Source organism: Meriones unguiculatus, chromosome 20 (assembly GCF_030254825.1).
Source record: "Meriones unguiculatus strain TT.TT164.6M chromosome 20, Bangor_MerUng_6.1, whole genome shotgun sequence".
NCBI classification, from domain to species: domain Eukaryota; kingdom Metazoa; phylum Chordata; class Mammalia; order Rodentia; family Muridae; genus Meriones; species Meriones unguiculatus.
This window is the reverse complement of record NC_083367.1, coordinates 54742226-54768107: the sequence shown is the minus strand read 5'-3', so window position 1 is coordinate 54768107 and position 25882 is coordinate 54742226. Positions and strand designations below refer to the sequence as shown.

The window sequence follows — 25882 nt, the reverse complement described above, 5'->3', positions numbered from 1 at the left end:
TGCACTGTGATTTTGAAAATTAGTGAGAGGTTTATCAGTCCTATTTCCTCCATCCCAACCTAGTGGAATTACTTTTGAATTTTAGTTCAACTTTTACTATTGATATCTATGAATATAAGACAGGTAACAAGTTTTTAAAATAAAAATCCTTGCAATTTCTGAGCAGTTTGTAAATATGGGCAATAATTTCCTTTTTAAAAAGGCACAGCATAAAGGCTTTTAAATCCCCCAAACAGGACTCATTGGGGGTGGAAACTAAGAGACTCACTAGATTAGTTTTCAAATGCCCAACATTAAACTCATAATTTAAACTCTAATTATTGTAAAAATAACACTAGTTTTCATTCCTGTATCTGGAAACCTAAAATACTCCGAATTCTAGATCAAGACTACTCCTGGAGATGACATAGGTAGGCTACCTTTGTAGACCTAACTTCCTAGCAATGTGGACCTAACTGTAGCAATGTCCTTTCAGAAGGGCTGGTACCTGTATCCCAACCTATAGGGTCAAAGCAGGGAAAACTGCTCGCTTTCAGTGGATTTACTCTAACTTGGGTAGTGTATTACTGTGGAGTCAGTTGCTACTTAGAGTATCTTAGTGTTCATAATGATTCAGAAGCAAGTAGCTGTCCTAAAGCCAGCTCCACTAACTACTACTGAGACTGTTGTCCCAAGCATCCACATACAATTTTAATAACTGTCAGTCCAGGGAACATTTGTGTATAAATGAAGTAAACTTTTTAATTCTCAGAAGGGCTGGAGTGAGGTGTTGCTATCGGCAGTTGTTTATTTGTACTTGAAACTGGCACCAATAGTCAGGGTGGATGTTGAAAGCTCTATGGTCTGTATAACAATATCTCAAAGCAACAAAATAGTTGACAGTGAGTTTGGGTTCCTACATGTTAAGGATACTAGCGTGAGGCAGGAAGTAAACTGGATAAATTAATATATATAAGAACAGTTCTGATAAAACTTAGAACTGAGATGAAAAACTTGTAATATATAGTCTGTCTAATTAGATGAATCCACACAGTTATTTGTATTTAAATACTTTTATTTTCATTTTACAAAGAAAGCAACAGTGTTTGCAGTTAAACATGCTGTTCAATCAGTGCTGGTCATATGCAAAACAAGTACAAAGAAAAATAAGCATTTTCCCTTTACAAGTAAAACAATACAATTTGCATATACAATATTTAAACATACTATCTTCAAAAATTTCCACAAAAGACGGATTAGAATACAGATTTAGAATTCTACCCGCAAACTCAGACTGAATAAACTGAAGGTTTCTACTGGTGTTTAAATAAAAAAAAAAAAAAAAAGGTAATACCTTTGTAAATTTCCAAGTAATCACTTTCCAAAGTATTTGCAAGAAAGAGACTCTTCCTCCCAACCACAAGGAACACTTGGCTTTAATCAAGACAGCCGACTACAGTTTGACTCAGAGTGATTGGCTGATGAATGCAAATGCTCCAATTATGTGGCAATTCTCATTTCATACACACACACACACACACACACACACACACACACACACACAAAGGATATTATTGTACTGATGATTTATACAGCCCAACTTCTGGAGCATTTTTTTTTTTTTTGAGCTAAGCCATGACCTTTACTTCCTTTGAAGTATTTCAAATTAAAAACGGTTCAAAAATATCACTAATGACTACCATGACTAACTCCAAAAAGGTGGCCCTTTCTCTTTTATTTATGATCAAAGGTAAATGTGTCATGAATAAACTTTTTCCTACAGCAGCAGGTATAAGTAACAGCAATGTTACTAGGCTAATTTTCCAACACATTCCTGAGAGTTTGATATGCTAAATAATGTCTTTGAGAATTTCTAGGAGTCCTATCTATCACTCAGTGTTTCTTAAATGGATATGGGAAATCTTCCTCATGGAGTACCAGTAAAAATGTGAAAACAAGCTAAGATGCTGGAAGGACAGGAAGTTTTCACATGCATTTTCTCTAATGTAGACAAATGTGTAGTTGTAACATTTACCATGTGGTGGATAAAGAGACAATGTGAAATATAAGAATTCTGAGAGCAACATAGAGGCTCGGGTACAAGAAATGCACAGAGTCACAAAGCTAATGAGAAAGCAGCATTAGCTTAAATTTGTGAGTGCAACTTAAGATAGCATCTAACAACAATGAAGGCACTGAAGGCAAAGGCAAAACAGAACAGGAATGGTTCAGTTAAGAGAGAACTGGGGAGAGAGATGCAGCCACACCAAAGAGTTCTGGGTAAGAAAGGGCCAGTGTGCCCTGCCGCATGAAGATATTCTAAGATAGAAAGGCTTGCCCCTGAAATTCTTTTGGGACCATGTTGTCTGTCAGTCACCAGCGGAGCAGCAGTCATTCAGATGATCCATTCTAAGAATCACAATGACTTCTCCTGGGTACTCGAGAAGATTCAACAGAACTCTGAAGAGAACTCTGAACTCCAGGCCTCACAGTAAGACTACTCCTAAGGGCTCTTCAAGTCAGTTGTAGGAAACACTGATCCTGGTCATAAGCTTCAATAGCACACCTCCATCAAAATACAACTTTACTCAGCACTTCCGTCTGTTCTTCTGTTTTTTGGTTTTATGGAAATGCTGGCTCTAGTTAGTTTCCACAGTACAGCCACATCTGAGTGTCTTCTCCCACCTTATTTGCTGCATGCCCACTGCCACATCAGACATGGAATCGTAGGGCTACAATTCCAGTCAGATACCTAAGATGTAAGGAACCTTTACTTTTTCCTAGGTGCATGTAGAAACCTTCAAGGGAAAAAGTATTAAAGGGAAATGACGAGGGAAAGAGAGAAAATTAAATATGCATGCATATATATTTGCATCTTAAAAGATATATATCCAGAGAACAACCAGAAATAAACAGAAAACAACCGTACTACCTACTGCTAAGTAAGGAACTATGTATGAAAAGATGTGCCCTGTTATATTATGAAACTAATTTTCATTATGTCCTTTACAGTTAGGCAAAGGACAGAATACAAAATGAAATAAAGAAAACTTTATATTAAGAAATCTACTATCAAAAATATAAATCCAAAACAATTAAGTAAGTAACACACAAGTGCTCTACTAACTATTGCCAATACAGGCATAGGGGAGGGGGAGAATAGGAGATCTGTCTTACACTGACCCTTAATTTTGACTAGGTGCCCATTTATCCATGCAAAGGACTATGGGCCTAATCAGTACCGTGAAAAAATATATTTTAAAATCATGCACTCATCCCTTTCCCCAACCACTACCCACCTAAGCAATTCCACCCCCCCAAAAAAACACCAAACAGGTTATAAAAGTATTGCCTTTGTAGGCAACAAGGAAAAGGGAGCAGGATAGAGTTATCATACGCTGGACCTCAATGTTTCATTATATATCTACAAATCCCAGCAAACAACTGGTGCTATGTGGAATAACATATAGAAAGTACCAATTATTTATATACTTAAAAAATATGTATATATATATATACACACACCCAGAACACCCCCCCCAACAAACAAAAGATAAGTAAGTAAAACATCTAGTCTACCACTGCCTACCAGGCAATGAGGGATAGGGATTGGGGAGAGTTTTCATAGAATCAATCTCAGTGTTCATTAAGTACATATTAAAAAATAGTCACACCAAGGACCAGGTTCAAAATGAACTTAACACCACAAGGCATATACAATCATTTTCTAACAAGCATATTATAAGCAACAAACAAACAGACAAAACAAGAAGCCAAGCCTAACAGTACTTACACACTACAGTATGGCACAGTGATAGAGTAAAGGACAGACATTCCACGCTTCTGGGTACAGACTCTTGCTTCTTTAGACAACATCAAAGCAGACTGGGAGCGAAAAACTGAAATAACTGGCAATCTTTTAAAGACATTTCAAAAAGTAAAAACCCAGAAATCTTTTACTCCATACTCTATGCCAAAGCTACACAACTACTCTACAAGCCATTGCCCAGACAGGCAATGAGGGAAGGGGAAGGGGACATTTTTCATAGAATGAACCTCAATATTCCTTATGTACCTAAGTGTCCATAAACAGATTTAGGTACAAAAGAAGTAACAACAACAAAAAGATTAAAAAATTCATATTTACATTTTAAAGTATATACATACACACACATACATATATATATATATCAAGTTCCTCTGGGGGAACAGAATTAGAAAATCTATGCTACTCTATAACTATTGCCCACAGAGGCAATGAGGAAAAGGGAAAGAGGACGTTTTCATACATCCGGACCTCCACGTCTCATTAGGTACTTAGACACCCATGTAAGGGATTCAGTACCAAATGAAAAAAAAATATATATATATACACATATTTATATTTGTAAAGAGTATATCTCCTGCCCTTAAGTCCCCACTAAAGCTAACGGAAAAAACTGAAAAGAAAAACCTGCCTGTGGGAGGACACTAAATTCAGAGTTCCATGGTTCATCAGAAACCTACAAGTCCAAGTTCAGGACAGGCACCCCCACCAAAAAAAAAAAAAAAAAAAAAAAAAAAAAAAAAAAAAAAAAAAATGCAGTGACCAAGAAGCCAAAGCACATAGCAAAACACAGTGAAACCCTATGGCACCCCTCAACCCGGAGCAGCCCCTAAGCGTGGTCTGTGCTACTAAACACTCTGCATAGCCAATGCTAAGAGAAGGAAGAAGCTTCTCAGAGATCCCAGCTTTCCTCATAAATTCATGGAAAGGACAGGGAAACAAAGGAAGTAAAAATGCAGCAACAACATGTTCATACACTTAAAAAGTATATATACTCTTGCCCCCAAACTACTTTTCCTGCCTAGCAAAAACCAACCAAGCAAACCATGACCACCCTAAGTCCAAACCCAGCTATTTCAATTAACTCAAACTACTTTCAAAAGTATTGCACCCAGGCAATATTGGAAAGGGAAAGAGGACACTGTTATACATCTGAACTCCACAGTACAGTGGGTACCTTCCACTCTGAGCACCCAGTGAATTAATACAAGATAGCAGTAAGAAATAAACATATATCCAGACATTGCATACACCTCCCTGTGTCTCCCACACTCCACTCCCACTCTATGAACAGCTTTTGTTCAACAGGCAGGAAAAGATGAGAAGTGCTGGCTCTTCACATCTAGTCTTCCATGTTTCCCCAGGTATTTCCACATGCATTTAAAGGGCATAAGGCCAAATGAATTAGTAACAAAAAGCAATAGGAAGCACTACTCTACTCTCTTCCACACTCTCCCAAACAAAACAGTCAGCTCTTGCCTTAGGAGGCAACAAGAAAAAGGGTAGCATCTGCCATACTCAATCACACGGTAATTAAGTGTCTATGAAAACAAACCAGTCTAAGTGAAATATAAAAAGTGACACTGCGTTTATAAAAAGCTTGAAAGGCTGAGAGACAACCTAAGTTCCTAAGACTGGAACAAAACAGTAAGCACTACTATCATTCTCCTATTGCCAACACATCTGTGTGGCCTTGCATGGTTTATGTACATGTCCACAAGAAGAATGTAACGAGGGTGGCAATAAGAAAGTCCAAAATAGCAGCAAACTATTTCCATACACTTTTAAAAGAAGCTACCTTGCTCCCCTCCTTTCAAAAATTAAAACCAAATTACTCTATAACTCCTATAGCAGGCAACATGGGAAAATGAAAGATGAACACTCTTTACCAAGACAAAACTTAAAATATAAAAGCATATAAAATACATGTGTATGGCTCAAAATTATGTATCAGCCCCTCAAAAGCTCCTATAAACCCTCTAAAAGTCAATCACTTATTCTATTTATTGTCTACCCAGGCAATAAGGGATGGGGAAAAAGAGTAGATTTGTCATACTTTGGGACCTCCACTTTTTATTTGGTACTTCTTTGATATTTCAGAAATTTAAGAGCAAAATCAAAGAACACAAAACCCAGCAAAAACATACACCTGAGTTTTAAGAAATACAAATATAAGGAGACAGAACAGTTCCAAAAAAAGAGAATTAATCTTGTATACACAAAAGTAAGGCAAAGGTGAGAATATATACATTAAACCCATGATCCCAATTCTTAGAGGCCTATGTAAACCAAGCCATTCCTATGTAAACTCTGCCCCAGGACTGCAGTCCTCTGCAACAGTGCACCTGAGACGCACCGTGCCATCTCTGGAACCCACAGAACATATGGTCTTATAAGCAAGTGCTCAGCAGTCTGGCTGAAGATTATCATTCCAGGTGCTTTAGATTAGGTAAGCATCTTTAAAATTCAACTCTACAACAGGCTATCAATCATTCAACAACACAAGACCTATTTTTAATTTCTTGCTTCCCAATAATCAGAAAGGATTGTTTGGTACCCAGTAAACCTGATGCAGCTGGCTTTTTTTATACCCAGGACTCTACTGGCAGCTTTTGTTCTAATGGTAGCTAAAGTCTAATAAAATAAAAACACATATGGCAAAGAAAATCAGCTAAGAAGAACCTGTGATAGCGAGAAAGTCTGTAAACACTGAAGTAACGACAAATACAATTTCATTTTAAAAAAACAAATAAAAGGAGACAGAAGAAGGCACAAGCGTGTGGGTGGGGAGGGAATTGCCACTACTTTATTATAGCTAAACTCATACTAGTAGAGCAAACTTGTCTCCTCCAATTCCTAACTTTAATAAACTTTCAGATCTCCAAATCAATTTTTTTCCACAAACCGAGATTTCCAATTCTATCTTTCCTAATAATCAAGATGTAGCTTTCAAATTACATTCAATATACCCTTTCTTTGTAGTGAGCAGAATGCTCATTCAGCTGCTACCCAGTGATGTAAGGTCTTGGTGTGCTTACACCCAAACCACAAGCTGACCCTGTGCTTCAATCTTCCTTCTTAAAAGTACAGAGTGCAGGACTATACTTCAGAGGAGAAAAATCTGAATGCTACCAGTACATTTATCAGACTATAAAGGCCACTTCTCAGCCTTACAGCCCTGACTTTGAGTTAGCTGTAAGAAGTTGCACATAAAAAGGTTACCAAAACACGAAAATTTACACAATTCTGTGGGGGAATTAAGAGGCAGCCTACCAAAATTAAAAACCATTGAGGTGAATGTTATAGGTAAGACTGAAAATATTATGGCTCCAGTGTCCTGGGAATGAAAAGCTTGTTTTACCATTGGATCAAGAATTCCTTCTTTTTAGGCCCACACCTTCCTCAGGCTTTATTTACAACAGCACACACCATACACATTCACACTCATCCATGGAAAAAAGTGTTATTTAACACAAGATTTGCCATATGAAGAGTTGCAAAGTCTTTAGGATCAATGCCAAGATGGGCAGGTAAATCTCAAGATTGAACTGATCTTGAAAAGTAGCAAAAGTTAAACTCTGTATCAAAGTAGAATTTAGTAATACAACATGGTAAAAAACCAAAAAGGAGCAATCAAAACCTGTAAGAGTATTTTTCCTTCACTCTAAAAATACAAAACCCCACTAACCTTCAGTATCAACTGAACTATCACTCATTTACCAAAAGCACGGGGAAATAAAGATCTACAATTACATATTTTACTAAGATATCAAGATGATTCTGTGATTCTCAGGAATAACATTTTCTACTCAAAAACACAAAAATGTTTATAAAAGACAAAACTGGGATCAAACACTAGGATTAAAGCAGGCTATTTTTCAGCTTGTCAGCCATTAAAGTTTTGTTATATAAAAATATTCTCATAAAATAAACTATAATTTTGTATACAACTCCACATATTCTAACTTTACAACAGCTGAATAAAAAAAGTGGCCTTTCTGTGGTCTGACCCTGTGGAGTGTTTTCAGTGTTCACAAATGAGTAATTCCCTTTTATGTACATGGACACTGTTTTCAAACAAAATACAGAATTCTCATGAGTTACTAAGAAGAAAACTTTTCTCCTAAGAATCAAAGAAACACAGCAATCTAGGCATAAGTCTGCATAGCTCAAAAAATTCAAGTACAGTATTTCTCCTTCAGAAGGAGCGGAGACACCTGCATCCCTCTCTAGTCACCCTCCCTCACTTTTCCTTTGCTTGATCCTTGGCTACTTTGTTTAACATAGTTTGCCCATGATAAAAGAAAAAAAGCCTCTAATTTTTTCAACTAAACAAAAGCACTGTTTTTAACAGTGAAAAAAGAAGCCAGAGTCCACCATATTTTCAACTTATTCCTGTTCCACATTCTCATTGTCCCTTTAAGGTACTATGGTGAACTTCAAAATAAAAAGCTTTAATTTCTTGAAGACACTATTTAAGAAATGCTTTGAATACAGTCTTTAACATAAAGTAAAAACCCACGCCTGGGTATGATCCACAGAGAAAAGGGCATGGCTTGTTACACTCTTGGTGAGGAAGTAATGACAAAAACAGCTTAACAGAAAGCTCGCCACAGCTTATGAATAGCCTCTCCAGCAGGAAGTCTAACCAGGTACGCGCCATTGGGGGATACTGGCATTCCTGAATAAAATAATTAAGATTAACTCAGTTCAGAACCTACACAGTGCCATAAAGATGAAGCAAAAAGTGTTAGATATTTGGAAAACTGAAAATTTGAGTCTGTTTTTTCAGCTGTTCAACTTAAGAGAAACATGAAAACTTCCATAGAATTTTCTGTACGAAATATTATTCTATAGACATAGACTAGGATTTAAGAACACTAGTCAGGGTAGACATCCACAGCTGAGGTCACTTGTCTATAGCTGCATCTTCAATGCTTTTGTTACTGCACTCTTCCAGGCTAGCGCCCACATTCCAGTGTATCTATCAGCAAGAAGCAACAAACTGCTGACCAATCAGCAACCTACAACTACAGTTGTTCCTTCAGCAGACCTTCCTTGGTTGCACTATGCCAGTAACACTCTGGACACTAAGAAATACAGCAGAACTTCAAATCTGACTTTTTTCTCCATGTGTATGTCAAAGAAAAATTACTGTTTTTATATATGGTTGGCATACAGGTGAATATAATTTTGTAATAAATAACTATTTGCTGCCTAAAGACTTTTCAGAAAGGACATAAAAAATACAGTTGGGCCCTGAGCTAACTAGAACTCCTAACAGTGCAAACAACTCTGCAGCAGGCCTGCCTTCACCTCAACCTTTGCAAAAGCAGCAGAGCTGTGGGCATCAGAAGGTCAGCTGTGAGTGCTAGAGCCACCACGTCAGCGTTTTCAGATTCCTTGCCATCCACTGGATATTCAGCTGAATAACTTCCAAAGCCTCCTGGACACACCGAAGCTGCAAGGTTGCCTCTGACTGATTTTCAAAGAATGCCTGGACCTGCAAGTTCCACAAAGAAATATTTTAAACAAAGAAAGGCTGGGCCTCCTGAAGTAAGTTTTAACTATGTGATGGTAGCTCCAAGATCTGACATGTAGGAAGTAGGAGGAGCATACTAAAGTAAAAGAGTAGCCCTATACTTTACCATCCAAGGTATTTGCCTTAATCAAGTGAAGTAATCCTAAAAAAACAAAAACAAAAACGAACTTTTCTTCCCTGCTGGTGCCTCCACTCCCATATCTACTACTTCTTCTTTCCTTATTATGTCTTAAAATAGAAAAAGAACTCTGAAGAAAAAATGAGTCCTTATGGAAGAAGAGGGAGATAGAAAGACCTGGAGGGGACAGAACTCCACAAGGAGAACAACAGAGCCAAACTACCTGGGCCCAGGGGTCCCTGCAGAGTCCAATACTACACAGAAGGAGCTTGCATCAAGAGGACCTAGAACCCCCTGCTCAGAGGAAGCCCATAGACTGCTCGGTTTCCAAGTAGGTTTCCTAGTAAGGGGAGCAGGGACTGTCTCTGACATGAACTCAGTGGCTGGCTCTTTGATCACCTCCCCTTGGGGGTGCAGCCTTGACAGGCCATAGAGGAAGATGATGCAGCCAGTACTGTTGAGACATGATAGACAGATAGAAGGGGAGGAGATGCTCCCCTATCAGAGGACTAGGGAAAGGACATAGGGGGAGGAGGAGCGTGGGTGGGAATGGGAGGAGATGAGGGAGGGGGCTACAGCTGGGATACAAAGTGAATAAATTGTAAATAAATGGATGAATGAATAAATAGAAAAGAAAGAGAAAAAGTCAATCTAAAATTAGGCTTGATAAATTCACTCTGAATGGAATTTCTCAAAATAATTTCACTACTACTAACATTATTTATATTGAGGAGAGAGGAAGTAGTGCTGACAATGGAACCAGAGCTTCACCCCCGGCTATATATGCAACCATTTAAAAATAATCTCAATGCAGAATCATTAGCATTGGTGAAAGAAAACTGAAGGGACTAGAATTCGCACAGCAAGTCTCCACTCCTTGCTAGTATTTTGTATAACCAACCTCAGACAAATGTGTCTTTGTTGAAAACAAGTGAGTAGATCCAGCAACGATACTTTGCATGGTGTAGGAGCCCAGATGGAACCTGAAGAAACACAAATATAAGACAAAAAAAAAAAAAAAAAAAAAAAAAAAAATGAAGCAGCTGCTGACAACCAAAGCACTGTTCTAGAGTATGAAGGAAATGCTTTAATGTAAAGGCAGAGTGGGGTCTTCCTTTTGGAAATTCAGTTCAAAAGCTAGGGCATCTTTCACACTAACTGCCACTGGGCAGGAAAGGAGGTGGAGGCTTGGGATATTCTGATAGAATTTTAATCCGATTCTCAAAAATCAGCTATATCCAGAAAAAAAAATATTGCTTTACGAGAAGAAGAAAACACCTATATGTGCTACCTAGCTAAGTGTGATTCCTTAACTGATGTCTTGGCAATCAAGAAATATTTCTAACACATATAACCAAGCAGCTTCTCTGAAAAAGCCCATGGTCATGCTAGGTCCACTAGCTTATTAGGTGTCCCTGGCCTTGATCAGCATTTCAGTGGAATACCACTGTTACATAGTGTAATGCTTATAAATACAGAAAGCTGCTTCCTTAGACGTGGTAGGACAAATCATAACCGCAGGGAGCCAGCAAGGAACAATGAGCCTTTTGCAAATGTATAGCCTGAGAATATTAAAGTCATTTCCCAAGAAACTTACTTATGTACAAGCTTACTCCAGTTTTCTTTAACAAAATCCCATGCTAGCAAGTGTCCAGGAAAGTGTCTGCCCACTGTTCTAATGATAAGTGACAGCTTCTGTGTCCGGATGATATCACCATCAAGGCTACTTTTCATTAACCTGAAAAAGGAAACAGATTTAGCCTTCAAAATAATTGTTTTTGAAGTGATAAACAAACTGATATTAGCATCAGGTTTCAACGTAAAGCTCTTTATCAATTCACGGTAAATCAGGTTGGACTAGGCTAAGATTAGTATCCACGCTGAAACTTGTCAATTATTTTACAAGTCATGATACACACATTCATGTTTTGTCACAAAATGATTTGTGAAATATCAAGGAAAAAATTCTGCAACTTTCTACAGTTTTCTGGTTTTTAAGTCAGGAATTCTCAGCCTGTATATTTCTGTATACAAATACACAGATCAGTACTGATACTACTAAACAAGAAGAAAAATAGTACAAAGTGGACAAAAGTATTTTACATTGTATTCTCTATGTTCAGGTGCTGTTTGAATGTTTATAATGGAAATTTATAGTATACTGTGCTAAGGACAGAGGCTGGCCAGTGATTTAAAGATAATGCTTATTTACAAAGTGTCATTTAGCAAGTGGGTCTGGGCAGGGGCCAAGGATGTCTCCTGGAGACTGTTAGGATTTAGCTGAGGGGATTTATATAAGAGAAGAACCAGGCTAAGATGATCCCTCTACCCATGGTATGGCTTTCGGTGTCTATGTCCTACGATGAATGCACCTTTGATTTCACTTGGCCACTTGAACCTTTACTCTGCCTCTTTCTTTCTTTCTTTGTGTTGTATCTCACTGCCTTTCTTTCACCTGCATGAGGCTCCCAATTGGACATTACGAAGTATAAGCAATAAATTCATAGGAGGATAAAAATATACAGTTCTATAGTTATCTATTTTTGAAGTGTTTGCGTTTTCAAAATGACAGCATGAACAGATCATATATAGTACCAGTAGAGTTTAGAACATCATGCCAAGGCAGAACATTTTCTCCCTTGGGCATGGATGGTTTTGTGATTATTAACATCTTGAAATCTCTCAAACAAAGTGTATTCTGCACATCTGCCAAGGGTCAGTCCCCAAGAAGAAGTCAAGCTCATGCAAACTCTGCACGTACTGTCCAAGTCAGCAAGTAGTCAGATTGAGAACTCAAGAGAAAATGGGCTCCTGTCTTACAGAGCAAAGAGCTTTCATCTTTTGGTTTCCTTCTATCAAGTTCTTTGAGTGGTTCCATACCAGTGAAGTTTCCGTACATCCTCTGAGCTGGCAAGGGCTTCAAGTATTTTGTTCTTTTCTGCTTCAGAGCCCATGGAGGAATACATTCTTAACAGGAACAACCAGCCTTTCTCAGTTCTTGCTCCAACTTTGAACACAGTGGTCATGACATCAGTAGGCAGGCTATAAGAGAGATAATGAAGCACGAGAATAACAAGGAAAATATATTACTTCAAAGGCAAGAAGTTGACTGGTAGTGTTTCTGGGTTCAGGTTAAATAATAACTGTAAATCTTCATACACTTTATAGAGTTAATTCAATGATTGCTACTTTCCTACAGTTATGACTTTAAAGAACGTAAGTTCAATATAATAGTTATTTACTGAGAAGACACATGGCTGCATACTGAGGAGGAATAGAGGGAGGAAGGAGACACACTCTTTTCTCTGTAGGTGATTATGGGCTATGCCAAAGTATACACAGTAACAATACACATTATAATACAGTGTGCTAAGTTTTATGGTATAAATAAAGCAGTATATATATGTTTGGGAGACTGGGTGTACAAAGGGAATGAAACATAGCCAACTGCCTTTATTAAGATCTTAGATCTAGGAAATATTTCAGACCATTATTCAAATTACCCATTTCAACTTTCCAAATGAAATTTTAATCATTGTTCCAAAATTCTCAATAAGGAGACTGGAAAGAATTCTACATTCAGTAGCATGTCTTCTAACTACACACTGTACCAGTCATTTCACTTCTAAATTAAAGGAGACATCTCTCATACCCTGAGAATTATCTCCTATCAAAAACTCAGAAAATTGGGGTCATGGAGATAGCTCCATCATTTAAAGTACTCACCATATAAGCCGGAGGACCTGAGCTCAGCTACTACCCACCTAGTACCCATGAGTACAACAGAGCTGAGATTGGGAGGATGCACTGTGATTCCAGTGCTGGGGAAATGGGGATAGCTGAGCAGAGGTCGGTGGCAGAACATGTGTCTAACAAGCGTGGGACCCTGGGTTAGATGCTCAGCACCACAGGGGGAAAAGTTTTAAATACAAAGAAAGCAGAAAAGGAGGCCACGTATGGAAGTGCTTATTTTAATGTCAGCATTCAGGAGGCAGAGGTAGGCTAAGAAGGGCTACACAGTTAGACCCTATCTCAAAACCAAACCTTCCAAACATAACCAGAAAACATATGTTGGCAAGGATAGAGAAAAACTGGAATGTTTCTACTGTGTTGGTGGAAACATAAAATTAGAAATTACTATGGGAAACTACAACGGGAAATATTGAAGTTCCTCAAAAATTAAAAATGGAATGGTAGGGGAAATAGTTCAATCAGTAAAGAGCTTGCGAAGCAAGCATGAGTACATGAGTCTGATCTCCAGAACCCACATAATAAAGTCAAGTGCAGAAAACCAGGGGCTCTCTAGAGATCTAACCTAGGCTATTCAGTGAACACCAGGCCAGTGGAGGCCACTGTCTCAAAAAAAGTGTTTATCAGGATTGCCATCAGAGATGGTTTTCTGGCCTCCACACACATGTGTACTTACACAAATACATACATAGATATATGTATATGATAAAACAAAACAAATAATAAATTCTCTATGATCCAGCAATACCACTTTTGGATATATACCAAAAGAATTTAAATTAGGTTTGCAAGAGTTAAAAACTGTATGCTCAAATTCATGGCAGTAATATTTACAATGGGCAAGAAATAGAAGCAATTCAAAGGTCATAAAAATGTATTAAATAGGGCATGTGCATACAGGGGGATATCATGCTTTCCTTCTTTAGGAAGTAATAAATGGAAACCATTAAAATAGATGTGCACTTCACCTCTGAGTTCCATTTGATGCCATCCAATTGTCAAACAGCTTTGTAGCCATAGAGGTACAGTTCTCTAGGTTGTGGGCACAGGCAAATTCCAGTAAGGCTGACCGAAGCTCTCGCATGGATGGCATGCCCTCGTCAGTCCAAGTCTGCTGCTGGATTTGGTTCTGGAGCAATTTATATACCCTGGTCTACAAAGATGAAAATTTAAGGTACTTATCAGAAGCAAAGAAACAATGTGTGGAATCATATTGAGAGACATGGCAGCAACAGTGGAAACGGCACTTTGACTGGAGCAGAGAAAGCCTGACACTTGAAGAAGCTTACACTAAGCCCTAAGCACTCATACCCTAAAATCAGAGACCATGGTTTTGCTAGCCTCCTACACCAAATGATTGAGAAAGAATCTCAAAATATTTTATGTATATTTGAAAGTATGATAAACATTTTACTACAATCAATTATTCTATTTTCATAAAAATCTTGTTGTTGTAAATATGACTATTTAAATAAGTGATTCAGGTTTTGTCTTCAATATTATTTATATTAACAGCAGGCGTCTCCACTTGTCTTTTCCTCTTATGGAATGAAATATACTTCTCATATGGTTTCTAGATTAACCTTTTAAAGTTAAGGTAATTAAACAACTACCACTAATTTCATAAGGAATGGCAGGCAAAAAGAGGAAGAGAATAAAGAGATGTGTCATATAAGCTACCAATACTATATATATGCAATAAAATACAGCAACAATGACAAAATTACTTTAAAAATAAAACAGAAAAAAAATACTGACACTTTGCTACGTATTACATTTCGATTTACTGCTTTAATTTTACACCAATACACTCAGGAAGGTTCTTTCCTAAGTTAATGTCATTTCTTAAAAGAGAACTGTCAGCTTTATTGCAAAGGCTTATCCCACCAATGCTTCATATGAAGGAGAATGACAGATTTGTAAGTTATAAAACAGGAATATGACTAAAACCAGTCATTAACTTCAGATGTGAGCAATTTAACATAATTCAAATGTCCCCTCCAGACCTTTCCGACCAAACCAAAGCAAAGTCCACGAAATGTTGTATGCATCATGCACTGTTTTTAAGACAGAGTGACAGATTAATAAAAAGTGTTCTGGTTATAACAGCATAAATATTAATCAGACACCAATATCAAACAGCAATACACTTGAATTCAAGGGCTTGGAAATGTCTGCCATCCCACTTCCTAACTACAAAATGGTTTCACAATTTGATAGTTTTGAGGCTATCAAAATCCCCTAAGACTAAAACAGGAATTTTAATGTTTTTCCTCTTTATGTAAGGAGTTACAGCACTAAAAGAGTCCAAGTCTTAGAAATAGACATGAAGTTTCCCACCCTTGCCCTTTAGTCGTCAGTCCATGGATCTTACGCTATATTAGGTCTCAAGAATGGGGAGGAGGTCCCCCCCATCAGTGGACTTGGAAAGGGGCACGGTGGAGATGAGGGAGGGAGGGAGGGAGGGACTGGGAGGGAATGAGGGATCGGGACACGGCTGGGATACAGAGTTAATAAAATGTAACTGATAAAAAAAAATAAAATAAAAAAAAAGAAAAAAAAAAAAGACCAAAAAAAAAAAATAAAATAAAATAAAACTTAAAAAAAAAAACAAAAAAACAAACACCTGCAGCCACCGATGGTGAAGATGCCACAGGAGAGAGGTTACTTGAACACCAAAGGAAAATACTACAAAGACCCAATCTACGATTTTAACAAAGGGATAGCTTGAGGTACTCACCAAGTGTCTCCTAAGAGTAATCTTAAATAGAGTAGAGAAAGGCACACAGAAGAAGGGCTTCTACTACCATGAAACTAACAAGCTATACAGTTGGAATAGGCAGATGGTTTGGCTCCCTTTAGGATATTTTTTAAACCCTTCAAATCAGTGTCCTTCAAAAGTGGTAAAAATGAGTGATGTGCACTAGTCTTGTCTGTTACTACCCATACCACATACTACTGTACCTTCTCCCAATTTCTGTAACCTTAATTGGGACCAGTGTCTCTGGAGATATAATCAAGGAAAAACGAAGCTAAACAGGGTTACTACTATGGGCTCTAACCTAAGGGTTGGTACATCTATGACAACTGGCACATCTGGGCACAGAAACACAATACAGTGCTTTGTGAACAGAGACAGGACAGGAGTGACAGGGTTTAAGGAAGGAATGCCAAGGATTGGCAGCATTCAGTTTAAGCTAAAGGAAAGGCAGGTAGATTATCCTTTACAAAATACTCTACCCTGCCAACACCTTGACTTTAGCCTTCTACTGTCCAGAGGCATAATACATACATCTCTGCTCTCTTTGTACATTACAACTTTGTAATATAGTAAGAACATCCTAGGTAACTATTATACTACCTTAGTTAGTCTTGAAGTGTCAAAAGCAGCAGCTGTTGTGATTAGGTGACTAGTTTTAAGAAAGGTGACTTCTTTAGAGCTTGGACAGTCACTGCTACCTACTACCCAGGGCAGTGTAGTCAGCAACAACTCCTACGTAGGACATTTTCAGTCCATACATGCTGCATTTTATAATGACCACTAGCAAATTAATAGGCTATCTACATTCTAAAAGACCCTATTTTTATGTTGTGTAAAAACAAAAGAGGGTTCCCAGAGACATTTTCTTTTTAGATGGCTCCATTTGACAGCAGTCAATTGTCTGTGTTTTGATATTCAAACAATACTATTTCATGTAAAAGCTTCAACTCTTTATGGTTAGTAATGGCATTTTGATCTGGAGATTTTACAACTAGCAAAGTAAAGAAACTGGAAGTTAACTGCTTTTTTTTTTTTTTTTTTTAAAGTAATGTTAAGAGCCGAACAGAATGGTAAATACCAGTATTAAAGGTAGGCTACAAGAGAAACTGAAGAAAGACTTACCACCAATCTTGAGGCCAGGTCCATGTGTCCCAGTTTTTCCAGGAGGTTATAGATGAGGCCTGTCTGGTACAGGGCTTCAGCGATAGGTGCAGTATGGGTCTCATTTTTAAGATAGTCAATCAAATTAAATGCCATTTTAAGAGACACTTTGCCAAGGCTAAAGAATAAATGGAGAGGAAGTATAAATCCACTGAGGGAAACTTTACAGTGAGCTGGTAAGTTCTGCAGACAAGAAACTTAAGTAGCGCCAGACAAAGTTGGACTCAATTAATTATATTTAACTAGTTCCTAGGTAAAGATGCATTTTAACAGAAAGATATACAACAGCTCAGTTTTGGATCCAGAAGTCATCTATTATTTGCCACTGACTAAGTAAAAGCATCACACTGTCTTGGAAAAAACAACTGCTATCAATTTTATTTACTAATTACTTCTATTTCCCACATGATTAGGAGGGACATAATCACTATCTGAGCCAGTATCTGATTTAGAGCACCTGGATCAGAAAACAGACAAATCAAGCACCTGTTATGCTAGGAGGCGGTGGGGCACACTTTAATCCTAGCACTCGGGAGGCAGAGGCAGGTGGATCTTTGAGTGGTCTGAGTTCAAGACCAGCTTGGTCTACAGAGTGAGTTCTAGGACAGCCAGGGCTACACAGTGAAACCGTATCTCAAAACACAAAACAAACAAACAAACAGAAAGCAGACAAATCTTTTTTTTTTTTTTCTGTAAAAACAATCAGTCTGCCAAATTTGTTAATACAAGGTCTATTGTGAGTTTACAGTGAATGCCCTTTAAAAACTAAGCAGTTAGGTTGGGTAGGGCATTACATGCATTTAATTCTAATACCCAAGAGGAAGAGAGGTGGATCTCTGTGAGTTTGAAGCCAGCATGGTCCAGTTCCTGGCCAGTCAGCCAAGGCTAAAACACACACACACACACACACACACACACACACACACACACACACACACACACACACACACACAAAACATAGCAGTTTGAAAAAGGAACTTTTATTCTCCCGCTTCAGTTGTTGTCTTGGAGGATACTGCTTTCTTCTGCTAACTTAGGTCTTAGTCCTAGAAGCTTCTAGACTCTCTACAATCTACCCTGGGCTTAAAGGTCTTCAGCCCCTGAGACCTACTGCTTAATAAGCTCACCCGATCTTGTTCTTTCTGAGCTCTGGCCTGGGCTGGTTCAGTTGTTCTGGCTCAAACTCCTCTCCCCACTGACTTATTCAATTTGGCTTTTCTCTCAGCTCCTGAGTTGCTCTGCTTGGCCTCAAACTAAGTCCAGCAACCTTTTCTAAGCTTCTGGCTCCTTCTCATTCTCTGGCTGATTTGGTCTTCATCTGAGTTCTCTCTCAGCAACCTGTCTCTTTATTACTGTCTTGGTAAAACTGCCTCTTCTCTTTCTCTCTCTCTCTCTATGTATTGCCCCTTAAGTAGCTTCTCTTTCCTCTCTCTTTTCACAAGAGTTCACCATATCCTATTATGTCAAGTCTTTCTCTGATTTGTCACCTTTTCATTTAGACATCACTTTCAAACATGGGAGCTTTCTTCTACAAACTAACTTTACCTTTATTGTTCAGGATTAAAGGTGTGTGCCACCTTGCCTGGATCTATGCTTTTCTTTACATGGAACTGGCTCTATACCAGGCTGGCCTTGAACTCAGATATGCTTGCCTCTGTCTCCTGGATTAAATGCATGTTTGTTTCCAGCCAGATCACACAGACCTAGAAGGTCTTTGGAGGTGATCTTTTGCCAGAACAGCCATGTTCTGAATTAAAATTCCCCTACACTACTTCATATTTAAAACACAAGTCAAAACTGAAAAATAATGGTAAGTATTCCTTGTGTTTCTAGGAGTAGAATCAATCTAAATTTGTAAACTATTCAGAAGATACTTTTATGAAAGCCCATTGCCTCTCCTGGCCTTGGGCTTCTATAATGTGCGTGGCAGCTGGGGAGGCAAACCATGTCCACATAAAAGAGGCTCTGGGCACTAGAGAGGACAGTCAGCCCATAGGTTAGCACTAGGCTTTCGGCAGGAGCCAATTGCTTCATCAAGAGAACTCTTTCATGAAATGATGTGAAGCTTGAATTCCTACAACATTTTTACTGAACAAAGTATGTACCCAGCCTGTTGGTATCTACTCTTGAACTAGCAGTTGATCCTGCTAGTTTTTTGCTAATTATTTAATATGTTCATAGCTCATGTTTCTAATACATTATAAGCTCTCTAAAAGCAACGACCATGTCTTACATTTTCCAGAGTTTTAATACATTATAAACTCTCTGAAAGCAATGAACATGTCTTCCATTTTCCAAAGTTTCTAGGACCGTACCTAACAGCCAATATAACTGTTCTTTCAAACTGTTTTCTGAATTTTTCTTTACCGCAATAGCATTTTTAAAAATGACAACAACAATATAAATTGAGCATACTCTACCCTGCAAGTTCAAAGATATTATTGATGAGGTTGGCTCGGTCTCTGTCACTTAAAACATATGGATTTCTTTTTAACTGACTGATGAGAGCTGCCCAGTCGTCATCAGCATAGTGAACAATATAATAGCCAGTCATGTTTGCATTGACTTTGACCCACTGCACTTGTTCTGGGAGACTGATGACATCTAAAAGAGAGGAAAAATTAAAATATCAAGAGAGAAGACAATAGGGGACTTTAGTTTTTTCAAAGTTAACAAGGTATGTTTTCATATCTATGATTCTTTTAAGATACTAAATACTTGTGTGCTGGTACAGTAAGTGTCACATTAATGAAGGCTGCTACTCACTTATTTAAACATTATTTATTCATCACACACTATTAGTTCTAGGACAAGCACTGTAAAACAAACGACAAACAAGGCAGAGAGTCCTGTTTTTATGGGCTAATAAAAGCACCCAGATATAATATTACGTAAGTGTCATTGGTGGAAAAATAAAACACAACATTCCATGAAAGCACACAGAAATATTTCACTCTTAAGGGCAGTCTGGAAAGGCTTTATAAAAGAAAATATGTCTAAGATGTCATTCTTTTAAGTGACTTCAGAATACACATGCCTTAAGAAATTATGTATGGTGTGTGTGTATGTGGGGAAGGGATGGTGTGCAGAATGAAGCAGCAACTAAAATATGTCCCATCTCAAAATCTGTCTTTTATTATACTTGTTAAGAAAGAAAACAAAGTTATTTAGAAAATAATTCATAGTTATTAGAATAAACATTAAGAAAAGCTTAAGTTTTTGCTAGGCATAAGATAAGAAATAATCAAATTAAAATAATAGAATAATGAAAGTATTTTGTAACCCATACATGTATGTGCGCATATGCATGTCTGTGTACATGCGCAGTGTATGTGTTGAGAGAATTGTTAGAAATGTCTATTGTTTTTTTGGGGGGAATGGGAAGAGAATGTACAAACAACAAGGAACTGACTACAAAATATACTGATGAATTTTCAGCATAAGTTGAAATTAACAATTGAGTTAAAATAACAGAAGATTGGCAAGTATTTTTTAACCCATACGGTACCTGTGTCTGTGTGTGTGTGTGTTGAGAGAACTGTTAGAAATGCCTATGGATTTGTTTTTTGTGGGGTGAGAGAATGTACAAACAAGAAACTGACTATTGATATTTTCAACATGCTTAAAATTACTAATAAAAATGTTCTTAAAAGTTGACAATAAGGATGTAGGCACGATGTAGGCACAGCAGAAAAGTCATTCTTGGACAGACCTTGAGGTGAAGACTCCTAGAATACAAGTTTTATGTGCTGATCCTTCACTGCTAACTTCTCAGGTGATACAGTGAGGTACCTCGCAGATAACAAACTCTTATCAAATGAATGAATAAATAATGACTAATGTCTTAACAAATACTTTCAAATCAGATTAAAATCTGAGTAATATTTATCTTCTGATCTTAAAGTAAAAGCATACTTTTTATTTATAAAAAAGAAAAAAACCTAATCTAAACCCAATGATACCACAGCAGAGTATATTTATTGCCATGCTTTTCCTACACTTGTTTAACTGCCTGTACTATTTCCTACAGTATTGACGACTTTCATGCTGAAGCCTTTAAGGCTTCGCCACCCCCTGTCTTTATATGAACCGTTAAATACCCAACTTTTCACTTCAGGACTTGCCCACTCTAGCGAACTCTTCTTTTGAAATATCATTTTAAAAATTTTGCTATCATTATACTTATAAAATGAATTATTTGTATACAAATTGCTTTAGAAACACATTCTAAAAAAAGATGTTAGTACTTGAAGTTAGACTTACAGTTTGACAAGTTCAAAAGTACAAATTATTAGAATTTATTTGATTCCTTTTATTACTCTAATTTTGTTGATATTATGAAGATGGAAATGCATCTAATTATGTCTCAACAGAACTATCAGTCTTTTTTATTAAAAGATTCAGTATTAATTTCTGTTATATTCTTGACATAGTAACAGATGGAAAAGATCAGTTAGATGAACTAAATTTCTTTTTTCCAGAGCAGTATGTAGTTTTGTATAGTATTTGTGACAGAAAAAGTTATAGTTCCAGGTTAGGGTCATTGTAAACAGGTTTATAACTGATGAGATTAATTATATCTAGCTAATCCGAAAAGTACTAATACTCTACATCTGGGTTGGCAAGCACAGTCTTCTACGGAAGAGTTAAAGATAAAACGCTATGAAGAAGTATGATACATCTCTATCTCGACTGACCTAAAAAGGAAAGATAAGCATGATAAGCATTTCACTTGATAGGGTTAGGAAATGGTGTCCTCAAAACAAAATGACAGCCTACAGACTGGGAAAGGATCTTCACCAACCTTATATCTGACAGAGGGCAAAAAACAAAACAAAACAAAACAGTATATATAAAGAACTCAAGAAGTTAAACAGCAATAAATCAAGCAATCCAATTAAAAAATGGGGTATAGAGCTAAACAGAGAATTCTCAATAGAGGAACATCAAATGGCAGAGAAACACTTAAAGAAATGTTCAGTGTCCTTAGTCGTCAGGGAAATGCAAATCAAAACGACCCTGAGATTTCACCTTACACCCATCAGAATGGCTAAGATCAAAAACTCAAGTGACAACATATGCTGGAGAGGATGTGGGGAAAGGCAACTCTTCCTCCACTGCCAGTGGGAATGTAAACTTGCACAACCACTTTGGAAATCAAACTGGCCCTTTCTCAGACAGTTAGGAATAGTGTTTCCTCAAGATCCAGCTCTACCACTTCTGATGTTGAGGAATGGATAGAGAAATTGTGGTACATCTACATAATGGAATATTACTCAGCAAAAACAATAACAACAACAACAAGGAAATCATGAAATTTGCAGGTAAATGATGGGGACTGGAAAAGATCATCCTGAGTGAGGATGAAAAGCCGAAAAACACACAGTATATACACAGGGTATATACTCACTCATAAGTAGATATTAGATACATAATATAGGATAAACATACTAAAATCTGTCCACCTAAGGAAGCTAAACAAGAAGGACGACCCTGGGTAAGATGCTCAATCCCCATTCAGAAAGGCAAAAAGGATTGACATCGGAGGAGGGAGAAAACAGGGAACAGGACAGGAGCCTACCACAGAGGGCCTCTGAAAGGCTCTACCCGGCAGGGTATCAAGGCAGATGCTGAGACTCATAGCCAAACTTTGGGCAGAGTGCAAGGAAACTTATGACATTAATTCAGTGGCTGGCTCTTTGATCACCTCCCGATGAAGTGGATGCAGCCTTGCCAGGCCACAGAAGACAATGCAGCCACTCCTGATGAGACCTGATAGACTAGGATCAGAGGGAAGGGGAGGAGGACCTCCCCTATCAGTGGCACAGGTGGGAAAGAGGGAGGGAAGGTGAGATTGGGAAGGAAAGAGGGAGGGAGGTATGGGGGGGATACAAAATGAATAAATTGTAATTAATAAAAATAAAAATAATTTAAAAAATAGCATTTTCATTGATGAGCCCTTTGCCATACTGCATACATGGCCAACTCCAGATAGGAAAGAAAAGGAATACAGCTGAGAGTATATTTCAGATTATTACTGTCCTAAAGTTGCCAACACATGAGCAACACAGCTAACAGCAGAAGGAGAGAGGAAACTTATCATACCAAGAATAGTATGCACTAGGATTCAGGATCTCAAAACCACATGTATATAAAAAAAAATTGCTTTATACACAAGGGACTAAACTGGTTGCTAGCTCAAATGCAGATGAGACTACTTTTATATGTTTTCAATTTATTATAATTATTAGCAGATTAACAGTTTCATTTTTATAGTCTATTGTATAGTAAAATATTGAGCAATTTAATTTTAAGTGGCAAAAACCCAGGCAAAGTAATTTAATTGAGATTTTAAAAGCTAATTGTCAAAAAGCTATGAAAATCAACTACTGTTTTATAGATATTCAAGTCCTGAAACAAACAAAGATATGTGTTTACTATAAAATTAGAATATATGAGATCAAGTCTACTGCAGGGTTTACCATAGCACACAGTTTAACTACACCTCTTGCAAAAGTCCTTCCTTCTTTGATTCACTTCCGTTATTCTTTATCTTATTAAGTAGGAAAAAAGATCAAATAACAGCACATGAAGGTATGCTAATAAATCACTTCCCCTTATTTTTCTTTCTACTTGCTTTTTCTTCCAATGATACGTCTTTTAGTTTCATGGAAATATTTCTTGTATGATGATACACTTTTTCAGAAACATAACATTTCCTGTTAGAATTAAATACCTCCTACAGTTAAGGTTTTCAAACTTAAGGTTTGAAAAAAAATAGAGATAACAGAAAAAGCAGGAAGGACAAAATAGAAAATTTTAGTATAATCTAAAAATTGATCCGTTAGACCATTATTAGGCACAACAACAATTAAAAAATAATGTGTTTAGGACTGATATTAACACATATACACAACTGACCTACCAAACTAAGCCTGGAGCTCTGTAGACTTACGAAACCAGAGGATTCTGATATGGAAGAAGAGGGAGATAGAAAGACCTGGAGAGGAGAGGAACTCCACAAGGAGAACAACAGAGCCAAAAAAATCTGGGCCTGGGACGGCCTGCAGAGACTGATACTCCAACCAAGGACCATGCATGGAGATAACCTAGAACTCCTGCACAGATGTAGCCCATGGCAGCTCAGTGTCCAAGTGAGTTCCCTAGTAATGAATGGGAACAGGGCCTGTCTCTGACAAGAAATCAGTGGCTGGCTCTTTCCTCCCCCTGAGGGGTGGGTTGCAGCCTTGCCAGGCCACAGAGGAAGAGATACAGACAATTATGATGAGACCTGAAAGGCTAGGGTCATACAGAAGGGAAGGAGGTCCTCTCCTATCAGGGGACTAGGAAAAGGGGGAGAAAAGGGAGGGTGAGTGAGACTGGGAGGAGATGAGGGAGGGGAGCTGCAGGGGGGACACAAAGTGAATAAATTCTAATAAAGAAATATATAAATAAAATTAAATTTAAAAATTAAAACAAAAAGAAACCAGAGGATTCTATAGTGCAGCAATGTTGCATGACCTAAAATAAGCCTGAAGTCATCTTCTTTGCTACATTTTGAGAATAGAAAAAATGCAACTAAGGTGAAAGTAATTACTATTGGGGTATCAGGAGCCAAGAAGATTTAACTGTCCTTAGTGTCAAACATTTTCTTATAAGAGTATAGTGTTTTAAAATCTTAACCGGCAGAAATTAAAGCATCACAGCCATAGGGGAACAGAGCAAAACAGAGAATTCTCAACAGAGGAATATCGAATGGCAGAGATACACTTAAAGAAATGCTCAATGTCTTTAGTCATCTGAGAAATGCAAATCAAAATGACCCTGAGATTCCACCTCATGCCTATCAGATTGGCTAAGATCAAAATTTTAAACTACACTATTAGTAATTTTTTATCAGAAAAGTATTAACTATAGTCACACCTGATTTCTTGTCCAGTAGTGAGACTGATCGATATTCTGAATAGTTTCTTCCATCGGTGACATAGGATATTGGAATATGCCAAAGGTGGCTGTAAAAGGAAAACACAGGAGGTTAGCTCTCTTCCTAATATTTCAGTTAGTCAGGATTTGGTGGTATGGGACAATAACTGAATGTTTCCAAACTCCTTCCAGAAAGGGAAGACCTCATCAGGTTTCACAAAAATGATGGTATAGAACCTCTAAAATCCTTATAGCTGAAGGTGGGAACAAGATAGGCTGGGAAGAAAGAGGGATGATACCTTTCATCGGAAGCCTGAATTTCTGGTTGCTTGCTTAGAAAAAATCTTTCTTGTTTCAGAAGCAGCTCAGTACCCTTCCTCTGGACGGTCACTAATGGGAATCCTTTCTGTAGGGTCCAAGTTTTCATCATTTTCTTTACATCTAGTGTTTTGTTTGTGACCTATTAAATTAAGAAGAATTAATTTTGCTTAAAGATAAAATCAGCTTAAAAGTTTTAGTTTAATCTGCATGTCACTTTAACTCTTTCCCTAATGTACTTCATGAAGACCACATAGAATTGATCCTAAGGTTAGTTTACATTTTTCACCATGCTAAGAAGCTGTTTAAGCCAACTAGCTTGGAATATAAGTGAGAGTTTCAGTATGAATCCCGCTAAAAAGCAGCATGTGTGTTACCAACCGTAGACTTTAACATTAGAATCCATAGAGAATGTAAGTGCACTTTAGGTGACAGCATCTCCTCTTCACTGGATTGAATTGTTGCAACTCAGTTCTGAGAAGCAGCAAATCTACACTCTTCTTT

At 37.6% G+C, this 25882-nt stretch overlaps 1 protein-coding gene across 3 annotated transcripts in view; it reads right to left on the bottom strand.

The window, feature by feature from the left end:
- Positions 1-1033: 1033 nt before the first annotated feature.
- Lnpep (leucyl and cystinyl aminopeptidase) overlaps positions 1034-25882 on the bottom strand; it is an 86657-nt gene continuing 61808 nt past the window's right edge. For all 3 annotated transcript variants that reach the window (XM_021654956.2, XM_060373440.1, XM_060373439.1), the window contains 9 exons: positions 25360-25520; positions 25061-25149; positions 19558-19741; positions 17099-17255; positions 14184-14368; positions 12346-12507; positions 11063-11203; positions 10367-10448; positions 1034-9308 (listed from right to left, as the gene is read on the bottom strand). In XM_021654956.2, coding sequence (XP_021510631.1) covers positions 9177-9308; positions 10367-10448; positions 11063-11203; positions 12346-12507; positions 14184-14368; positions 17099-17255; positions 19558-19741; positions 25061-25149; positions 25360-25520 — 1293 coding nt within the window. In that variant the 3' untranslated portion in view covers positions 1034-9176. The remainder of the gene's footprint in view (positions 9309-10366; positions 10449-11062; positions 11204-12345; positions 12508-14183; positions 14369-17098; positions 17256-19557; positions 19742-25060; positions 25150-25359; positions 25521-25882) is intronic.